Below are 10516 nucleotides of genomic sequence, written 5' to 3' on the forward strand. Positions count from 1 at the left end.
GGCCGAGGCAGAAGAATCACTTGAACCTGGGAGGCAGAGGTTGCAGTGAGCTGAGACTGCACCACTGCAGTCCAGCCTGGGTGACAGAGCGAGACTCCGTCTCAAAACAAAAAAAAAAAAAAAGTTTCCCCCTTGTCACAAGAAGAATGGGGCTTCTGCATAGCTGCACTATGCAGAAATGCCTGGAAACGTTGGATCCTGGCATCACAGTCCACTTGTCCGCCTGCTTTGTGCTGGCGTAAGGACCGTTTTCGTTGGTGATGGTGTGGCATCATAAGGCAGTTTCTCAGTAAGTCCTGGGGCCTTTCTTACAGAGCTCCTCTTTTGAGAACTGTGTGAGAAGCGAAAATACACAGCCCTCAGTACCGCTCCCCCTTCCCAGTATGCTCTTTTTTTTTTTTTTCCTGGCACAGCGACAGGAAAAGAAAAGATAAGGGAGGTGACATCTGGGTGCTTCTGGAAGCAGAGGGTGAGGAAAGTCAGAAGTCAGCCTGGCTGCCTCAAAACTGAACCAGGTGCATCCTGGGTTTGGATGACCTTACAGTCAGTCACTGGCTTAGCATGCTGCGTAATTTGTTTGATGAGTGATGACACACATAAACCTCTGGTATTTATATTGCCTCTGACTCTCCTTGTCAGAAAGCCGGTGAAGACCATGTGATATTGATGGGCACATACCTATTCTCATGTTAATAACAGCCACCATGTCTTGTCCGAGGATTTACCACATGCCCGACGTCGGGCTCAGCACTTTATAAGCATCATTTCATTTGTTGCTCTCTCTTTGGGGAATTTTTTTTCCTTTTTTTAAGACAGTCTTACTCTGTTGTCCAGGCTGGAGTGCAGTGGCAGTATCTTGGCTCACTGCAACCTCTACCTCCCAGGTTCAAGCAATTCTCCTGCCTCAGCCCCCTGAGTGGCTGGAACTACAGGTGTGTGCCATCACGCCAGGCTAATTTTTGTAGTTTTTAGTAGAAACGGGATTTCACCATATATTGGACAGGCTGGTCTTGAACTCCTGACCTCATGATCCACCCACTTTGGCCTCCCAAAGTACTGGGATTACAAACGTGAGCTACCATGTCTGGCTGGGGAATGTATTCTTACACATTATACAGTATCACCAATGCTCCATTTTTTTTTTTTTTTTTTTTTTTTTGAGACAGAGTCTTGCTCTATTGCCCAGGCTGGAGTGCAGTGGCATGATGTCAGCTCACTGCAAACTCCGACTCCTGGGTTCAAGTGATTCTCCTGCCTTAGCCTCCCAAAGTGCTGGGATTATATGCATGAGCTGCTGTGCCAGGCTACCAAGGCCCCATTTTACAGACAAACAGGTTCGGAGAAGGAACCATGGCCTGGGCCCTACAACTATTATAATAAGTAGCAGGGTCAGGATTTGGTCCAAGCATCCTGACTGCAAAGTTCAGTACTGGCACCGGAGTGGTGGGAATACAGAGATGAACAAGTGCTGCTTCTGCTCATGTGAAGTCATATTCCAGTGCAGAGGAAAGGCCTGTGTTGGTCATTCATTCTTCATTCATGCATTCATTCATGGAATGCCTATGGTGTGCTAGGTTTTTTTTTTTTATTAGCTTTTGTTTTTTTTAGATGGAGTCTTGCTCTGTGGCCCAGGCTGGAGTGCAGTGCCGCAATCTCAGCTCATTGCAACCTCTGCCACCCCGGTTTAAATGATTCTCCTGCCTCAGCCTCCTGAGTAGCTGGATTGGGATTACAGCCACCCACCACCTGTATTTTTGTATTTTTAGTACAGCCATGGTCGGCCAGGCTGGTCTTGAACTCCTGAGCTCAAGTGATCTGTCTGCCTCAGTTGGGAAGATGTTGGTCAAAGTGTACAAAATTTCCGTTAGGAGGAAAAAGTTCACTAGATCTATTGCACTACATGGTGATTATAGTAAATAACAATGTACTTATGCTTTTGGAAATTATTGAGAGGTTTTGTGTTCTTACCACAAAAGAAGTATGTTCGGTAATGCATATGTTAATTAGCTCGATTTAGTTATTCCACCATGTATACATATTTTGAAACAACATGTACATGACTAATACATGTAATTTTTGTCAATTAAAAAGTACAAAATGGGCCACCTACTGTGGCTCACGCCTGTAATCCCAACACTTTGGGAGGCTGAGGCAGGTGAGTCATTGGGGCCAGGAGTTCGTGACCAGCCTGGCCAACGTGGTGAAACCCCATCTCTACTAAAAATACAAAAATTAGCTGGGCATGGTGGTGCATGCCTTAATCCCAGCTACTGGGGAGGCTGAGGCAGGAGAATCACTTGAACCCGGGAGGCGGAGGTTGCAGTGAGCCGAGATCGCGCCACTCCAGCCTGGGTGATGGAGGGAGACTGTCTCAAAAAAAAAAAAAAAAAAAAAGTAAGAAAGGAAAAAAATTATTTCAACAAGGTCTGTACAGAATTCTTTCCGTCTCACGTCTTCTCTTTAAGGATAAGGATGCTGCTTTTTCTTCTAGTATAGGGAAGGTGTCCTTCATCATGGAACTTTCATCTGCTTTTAAGAATCAGAAAAGGGGTCTTCTTGCATCTGCTGATTTTTAAATGCGTTTAATTAAAAACCGTCTATAGGCTACGGTGGTACATTTTTAACTCCTTCAGTTTTTAATCTATAAGCCCATTCTTGGGCGAAGGCGGAGGTAAATTGATCATGACCCTGCAGTGTGATGCGTGTGCAGAGGTCGAGTGTCTGCGACTCCTGGATGCTGGGCGCGCAGGGCAGGGGTGAGGCGGGACGAGGCGGTGGTCGGGGTGGGGGGCGGGCGCGGGCGTCCCGCGGTCCCCAGGGCCGGGGCCGGGAGCTCTGCGAGCTTCTCATTAGCCGGCGGCGCGGGGAGGGGCCAGGTGACCTCACGCTGTCCGGGCCTCAGCGGCCATTAGTCCGGGTCCCATTGCTGGGGCGGCCGCGCAGCTTCTGAGTCCGCGAGGTGGGTGGAGCGGGTCTTTCTGGAAGGGTGCTTTGATATGGCCGGGCGAGGTGCTGCCTGGGATGCTGCTCCTCGTCCGCTAGGAAGAGATGAAATTGGGTGGGGTGGGTGTAGACGAGTCGGCAGAGCAGCCCGCAGGCAGCTGCCGCCTCCTGGGCGCCCGCTGGGCCCCAGCGAGAAAGTTGTAAAAGGGAACCAGGTGGTTGTTCCCGGGGTCCGCGGCGCGCCTCGCACGCTCTCCCGGCCAGAGGCCGCCGTCCCCGGGGTCTGGGGACGCAGTTTCCTGTTAATGACAGTGAATCCCTGTTCCCCCTGCCTCAGACACCTAGGCCGCGAATTCGAGCCTGACCTTGAGGGTCCACACCGCGAGAGAGAAGATGCGTGCGCCCATTGTAAGTGGGTGCGGGGCGGGGTGGGGGGGTGCGGGGCGGGGGTGGTGGGAGCCCCTTGTGAGTTGGGACTCGTCTCGGAGCCTGACTTGTTGCTTCCAGGAGAGGAGGACATGGGGGCCACACCTTTGTCAGCTGCGGGGCATCGGTGTCAGCTGCGGGTCGGCGTGCACATGTTGGTTGGAGTGGTCTCAGGGCGCGTCCTTGCGGGGTCCAGTGTGGGGGCGCCCTGTCTGAAACACGCCCAGGGGAAGGCTGGACCCTCGGGAGGGAGGCGGCCAGGGGGCAGGTCTGTCCGCAGAAGTTCGAAGGGCGTTGCCCTCTGGAGCCACATCCGGACACCGGGACAGGCCTTGGGCCACGTCCGGACACCGGGACAGGCCTTGGGGGCATGCATCCCATGACCAGCCCTGCCAGCAGACTGTTACGGCTTTTTGCTATGGCTTTTCCTCTCTCCCAACCTCTGGTTGAGACATCCTAACTGTGCTTGGCGACTGCCTCCCTCCCGCCTGGCCGGACAGCAGCAGAGGGATTCCGAGGAAAGGATTTGGAGGTGGACCCACCTTGTGTTGAGCACCTGGCTGTGGGAGCCCGATCCCACAGTGGATCAAATCCACTGTTTCCCAGAGTGAAGGCTGTATCACTTAATACTCAGGAAATGCCCAGAACAATACCTAGCACACAGTTTGAGTGCGCAACCATAATTCACTGTTGTTATTATCTCAGTCCAGATAGAGGTCAGGAGTTTGAGACCAGCCTGGCCAATATGGTGAGATCCCGTTTCTACTAAAAATACAAAAAAATTAGCCGGGCGTGGTGGCGAGCAGCTGTACTCCCAGCTGCTCGGGAAGCTAAGGCAGGAGAATCACTTGAACTCAGGACACGGGGGATTGCAGTGAGCTGAGATCACGACACTGCACTCCAGCCTGGGTAACAGAGTGACCACCCATTTCAAAAAAAAAAAAAAAAAAAGGAGTTTTGCCTGGTGTCAGGGTGTATCTAGCATATTTGACACCTGGAGTGGTCACTTTTTAATTTTTTTGTTTTGAGACGGAGTTTCACTCTGTCATCCAGGCTGGAGTGCAGTGGTACAATCTCCGCTTACTGCAATCTTCGCCTTCTGGGTTCAAGGGATTCTCCTGCCTCAGCCTCCTGAGTAGCTAGGCTACAGGCACGTGCCACCACACCCAGCTAATTTTTGTACTTTTAGTAGAGTCGGGGTCTCACCATGTTGGCCAAGCTGATCTTGAACCTCTGACCTTGTGATCCGCCCACCTTGGCCCCCAAAGTGCTGGGATTACAGGCGTGAACCACCGCGCCAGGCCGAGTGGTCACTTTTTAATATCATTCTCCTCTATCTGACATTATTTTTTAGCAATAATCATGCAATGAATAGTAATAACGTCCAGAAAGAAACACAGAGAACATTTATTGAACCTCATATATGTCATCATGACAGTAAAAAAATTAAAAATGAAAAATAAAGTAAATGTGATAGTGCAAAAGCAGGAAAAAGTAATGGATTAGTAGGTCATGATCACATTAATGTATTTTTGAAAAAAGGAAAAACTTATTCTTACATATAGTCTGGTATCAGTGGTGAATAATAACAACACTACAATTTCTGTTTTGGAAACTTCTGACAAGTTGGCCATGACATTGAGTCAAATCGATCTTCTTTGCATATTCATGTTCAGTATTCAGGGGAGCTATATTTACAAGTCCGTCTTTGCTCACAGTTGATTGAAGAACACTTTTTATTAATGTTAATTTCAAAAGCTGCTTTCGTATAAAAGTAGGGAGACAAAGGAAAAGCCTTAAACATTAGGATGAGTTTGGGAGAGATTTATAAATATCCCATTTCATTATAAATTCCAGACTCTGCAATACCGCCTAGGTCTTTTTTCCTTTAATCAGTTCTAGCAGCTTCAATGTCTCCTTGTTAGAAAGATTTTCACTAAGACAGGCTGGGTGCAGTGGTTCATAACTGTAATCCCGGCACTTTGGGAGCTGGAGTGGGAAGATCACTTGAGCCTAGGATTTTGAAGCTGCCGTGGGTAATACAGCAAGACCCCATCTCTAAAAATGAAGCAACAACAAAATCTTCACCAGACACTTCATCATGCATTTTAGTTTTATTTGGCAAAATTCCCCAAGCTCTTCTTCTGCAAAAATCAGAGAAAATGGCTGAGTGATAGTGAACCTTGACATTTATTTAATCCATTGCTTTAGAAATGGTGAAAAATCACCCAGGCTTTCAAACATCATTCTTTCAGTTTCTTTTGGCATTGGGAGACAGGCTGGTTTCTGTTGAAACACAGGAAAATGCAGGACCAGAGAGACTGGCTACATAAACCGTATCAAATGAGTTCAGATTATTCTGAACCTTTAGGAACTGATTCAGAACTTGTGGCTGAATCTGTGTGTTTCAGGAACGACTGTAACTGCGTGTTTTCTGACTTAACCTCCATGTAGAAGACAAAAGTTTTAAAAGCATAAGAAATAAAAATGTGCTAATTGAAGGCTCACATGTACATGATTAACCCTCAATGATAACCGCAGCCATTAGAATTTAGACCAATAAGACATGTTTTGGGGGAGTGGTATTTTATCACGGACATGGTTTAAAATGGCCAGCCCATGGTAATAATAAAAGGCAGACTGACTTTTGGTAGGTTTTATTATTGTTTTGGAATTCCCTTTGGCCAGATATGGTGGCTCATACCTGTAATTCCAGCACTTTGAGAGGCCAAGGTGGGCAGATCACTTGACCCCCGTGATTGCACCACTGCACTCCAGCCTGGGTGACAGAGCGAGACCCTGCAGAAAAACCCAAACAAAAACAAAAACCCAGAACAAAGCTGTCCTCTACAGAACACTTGCTCCTGTTTGTCTACAGTGGGGAAGGACAGCTCCTGCCTCCCCGCTATGGGCTTTTTTTTGGGCCTGACAAATGTTACTGGCTGTTGAAGCAGCTCCCAGGACTCTCCTGGGGCTGGAAGAGGCTGTGTCCACAGTTTCCTGAGCCCTTGAGTTCAGCTTGTGATGCCTCCTGCTGTGATTATTTCTCTCCTCTCTGTGTTCCAAATTTGCTAGAATGAGTGGGTGGGGAGCCTTTCCTTTCCCCTCTCCACCTGCCCCATCCTCACATCTGTGGCTTGTTGAGCAGCTGCTCCCGAGGAAACGAAACTGAAAAGTGAAACTGAGGCTCCATAATATGAGGAAATTGATAAGCCTTCCGTGTTCTGTGAGTCTAGACTCCTTCATGGACTGCTCTGTGATCTAAGTTTGCCTGATGTTCTGATGGATCTCTGTGGAACTAGTTAAGGTGCAAAGGGGAGGGAAGAGAAGAGAGAAGAGGACCCTTCTTAAATAGCAACTGAGGCTTCAGGCCTTGCAGGGTTTCATCCCTATTCAGCCATAGGCTGAGAGGGGCTCGAAGAGGAAGCCGTGCATCCCTCCTGGCCATAAACCTCTGCTGGGGACACTGTAAGTGCCAGGCTGGATGCTGGTGAAGTCGACGGAATCTTGGCCCTTGGAATGCTGGCAGCCTGGCCATGGAAACTGATCACTTCTTTCCACAGGTCAGGCTTAACAATGACAGTCATCCAATAATAGGGCTCTGGCTTGGCTGTGGAGGCAGAGCAGCAACTTGCTTTGCTGAGGCTTCAGGGGACACATTGAGGAGTAGACACATTGAGCCCATCTTGAGGAATGAGTAGGAATCTTCCAGGTGAACAGCAAAAGGGCATTTCAGGCCGAGAGTGCGCGGAGGCAGAGGCCAGTTTTGCCGTGGGAGCACAGTTGTTGAACGTCAAAACCTTGGTGTGAATTACTTGTTGCAGTGGGAAGAACCTCACCTTTAAGTTCAGGCAGATCTGCAGCGGAATTCTGGTGCTGCTTTTCGGAGAGCTGCGAGGCCTTAGGGAAGTTAATTCCCATCTCTGAGCTCAGTTTCTCGATCGGTAATTTGGGGCTCTTCCAAGGATTCAAGGTAACAAGTGAAAACCCCCAGTAGTGCTTGGTGGTAGTGGTGGGGGTGAGTAGAGAGGCCATTCTGACTCACCAGAGCGTGAGGTATGCCCTGTAGGAGAATGTGGCCAAAGGCTGGGAGGATGGATGAGTTTTGCTTCTTTTTCCAGGGTTCCCATGACCTTTAGGCTACTGAGGCTGGGCCTGGTGCCTGCCAGAGCTGCCACTATCTTTCCCCCACTTGCCAGGAGGACTGGGCACAGGGTGGTAATAAGGGAAAGTTTAACGTGTCAGGCCAGCTGCTGTTCATCCTTTCTCTACCTTCTCTCTGTGCCTGAGACTGGAAATCTGGGCAGCCACTCCTCCTCCCCCTTCCCCTCCCCTCCCCCTCTCCCCCTCCCCTCCCCCTCCTCCCCTCCCCCTTCCCCTCCTCCCCCTCCCCCTCCTCCCTTTCCTCCTCCTCCTTCTCCTCCTCCTCCTCCCCCTCCCCCTCCCCCATCTTTGGCATGGGGTCTCAATGCTCTTGTAGGCATAGGTGCTTTCACTTCCATTATTTCAATTATTCCTTACACAAACCTTGCCAGATGGGGCTTAGCCCTGTTTACCACAGAAGCTCAGAGACGTGAAGTGATCCCTGGAGATCACACAGCAATAGAGTACAGAGGGGCTCAGCTGAGGCCCTTGGGGGTGGCCTGGGCCCTGTTTCTAGGAATGCAGCCTCAGAAAATAGACACCTAGCTCCTCAGGGTTATTTTTCTTTCCCTAAAACCTTGGCACCAACACTCCCAACTGAGAAGTCCCAACTGGAACCCCCTGCCCTGCCTGCCCTCTCCTCCCGTCTCCTTATCCCCAGGCTGCCTCTCTCCATACATCCGCCTTGGGCGACAGCCTTTCCTTTTATCACAAGCTTCTCCCCCAGGGCGTCAGAAGTGAAGGGCGAGGTTAGGGCCTTCCACACTCACCACAGAATGTGGTTTTGGGCACATGGAGAATTGGTTTCACTGTGGGTTTCACAACCTCCACAGTGTCTCCAGCTGGTCCCAGAGCTGTCTGTGACCTTTCCAAATCAAAAGTAACAGCAACATCGTGGGGAACGGTGGCAGTAAAACCCGCCAGTTATTGAATGGCTGCTATGGATCCAGCCCTAATTGCTGAGTGTTTCTTAGGTATTAACTTAGTTGGTCCTCATGATGATCCCACGAATCAGGTCCTGTATCTATCCCCATTTTATAGCCGAGGAAACTGAGGCTAGGAGAAATTAGTAACTTGCCCAAGACGATATAATTAGTAAGTATAGAGCCCAGATTTGAACACGGAGCCCCAGATGTGTAATCACTGTGCTGTTTCTGAAAATTAAATCCATCTTGATTTAAAAACAGCACTCATGCTCTTTATCCTACTTTCTGTATTTTTTGTCGTCCTGAAATAAACAACCCCAAATCCCCAAACTCTGCTGAGACATATGGTACGTAGGTGGATTGGAATGCTTCCTGCCTAGCTTTGAGTGAAAGAAAAACATTCTTTTTGTTTTGTTTCAGCCCTTGGGTTAAAAACTATTCTGAAAGCGTCCTCACTGTCTTCCCTGGTCCCTCACAGTGCCATATCCTTGGACTGAGGCAGGGTTGCGTGGGTGCATGTGGAGGGACCTTGAATGGAGAAGGCTAAAGTCCGCTGTGGGGCTGTCTTCTTTCTCTTTGCACCGGGAGGAAGAAGCTAGCTGCCACTATCTGGCTGCCCTGGGCAGGTGACATCACCTCCCTTAGCTCCAGTTTCCTCACCTGTGAAATGAGCCATGACTGTCCATCTCCACCCAACTTTTCAGTCTTCTCTTCCCCCCTCCCCTTTAGACAACTCTTCTCCTGTGTTCTCACACCAGGATGTACAGTAGAATCACCTGGGAACTTAAAAAAAAAATGCCAGGCTTGGACTCCACACCAGGGACCCTGCCTCTGACCAAACCCCAATAGCCCCCTGAGATTCCCACTCACCACAGTGGAACCCCCTGCTCTGCCTGCCTGCTCCTCCCATCTCCTTCCTATCCCTGCTTGCCCGTCTCTGTACACCTCCTTAAAGGCCACCTCCTCCCCACCAGCTTCTATAATTGCAGTACTGTGCACAGGATTTGGATGTCCTTTGATCTGGGTCTGACTTATGTCTCTACCACGTACAGGTTTCCCTCATCTTTCAAGACCAAGACAAAAATCTCAGGTGCTCAGGTGCTCTCTTTGACATTACCTTCAGTTAATCTCCCATTCTCTCTCTTTCTCTTCTTTATTATTATTATTTTAAATTTTAGAGATGGGGGTCTCATATATTTCCCAGGCTGGCCTTGAACTCCTGGCTCAAGTGATTCTCCAGCCTCAGCCTCCTGAGTAGCTGGGACTACAGGCACATGCCACTGTGCCCTCATTCTCTCAAACACATTTCAGCCAGGCTTTTGCCTCCAGCTCTCAGTAGGAGCTGGTCTCATAAGGATCACAGGTGATCTTCATTCTAAACCATGATCCTGAGCTCCATACTGTTGTGTGCGCTGTGTCCTTGCCTCTCCTTGGGATACCCGCTGCCCAGCATGAATACCCGGTTCTCCCCCAGCCTACCCTGTCTCTAAACAGCCCCATCCCAGCCTCCCAGTTGCTCTGTCCAGACCACGTGGGGTCATCTGACTCCTCTTTCCTTCACACCTCATTCCATCAGCACAGTCTGTGGGCAGCTTCAAAGGAGATCTAGCATCCATTACTACCCATCGCCCCGACCCCCGGTTCCCCACAGTTGCCTCCTAGCTGCCCTGGGTGGGTGACCCTCTGCCTCCCCCTTGCACCCTACCTCTCATCTCTTCTCAATGTAGCAGCCAGAGGGACCTTATTAAAACCCAAGTTGTATCTTGAGTCTCCTGTGTTCTAAACTTGGCAGTGGCCCCTGCCAGTGACAGTCAGAGGCAAAGGCGTAGCGCTGCCAGGTCCTGCGTTGCTGCCCGCCCCGCTGCCCTCAGTTCCATTCCTGCCCTCCCCTCACCCCCGACTCCAGCCTGCCGGTTTCCTTGCTGTTGCTCAGACACGCGCCCCGCTGGGGCCTTTGTTCGGCTGCTCCCCCTGCAGGAGGTGTTAGCCATCTGCAGGGCCCATCCCCAGCCACCTCCGAGTGGGCCGCCTGAAGCTCGCCACCCCCCTGCCCCCACCCCACCTGCGCTCTACTTTTT

At 50.0% G+C, this 10516-nt stretch overlaps 1 protein-coding gene across 1 annotated transcript in view; it reads left to right on the plus strand.

Annotated features, from left to right (window-relative positions):
* Window positions 1–2826: 2826 nt before the first annotated feature.
* PLAAT2 (phospholipase A and acyltransferase 2) overlaps window positions 2827–10516 on the plus strand; it is a 73173-nt gene continuing 65483 nt past the window's right edge. The window contains 2 exon segments of the mRNA XM_032283046.1: window positions 2827–2959; window positions 3281–3351. Coding sequence (XP_032138937.1) covers window positions 3337–3351 — 15 coding nt within the window. The 5' untranslated portion in view covers window positions 2827–2959; window positions 3281–3336.

This window comes from Sapajus apella, unplaced genomic scaffold, assembly GCF_009761245.1.
Source record: "Sapajus apella isolate SASKATOON/1434 unplaced genomic scaffold, GSC_monkey_1.0 scaffold14, whole genome shotgun sequence".
Taxonomy (NCBI): Eukaryota; Metazoa; Chordata; class Mammalia; order Primates; family Cebidae; genus Sapajus; species Sapajus apella.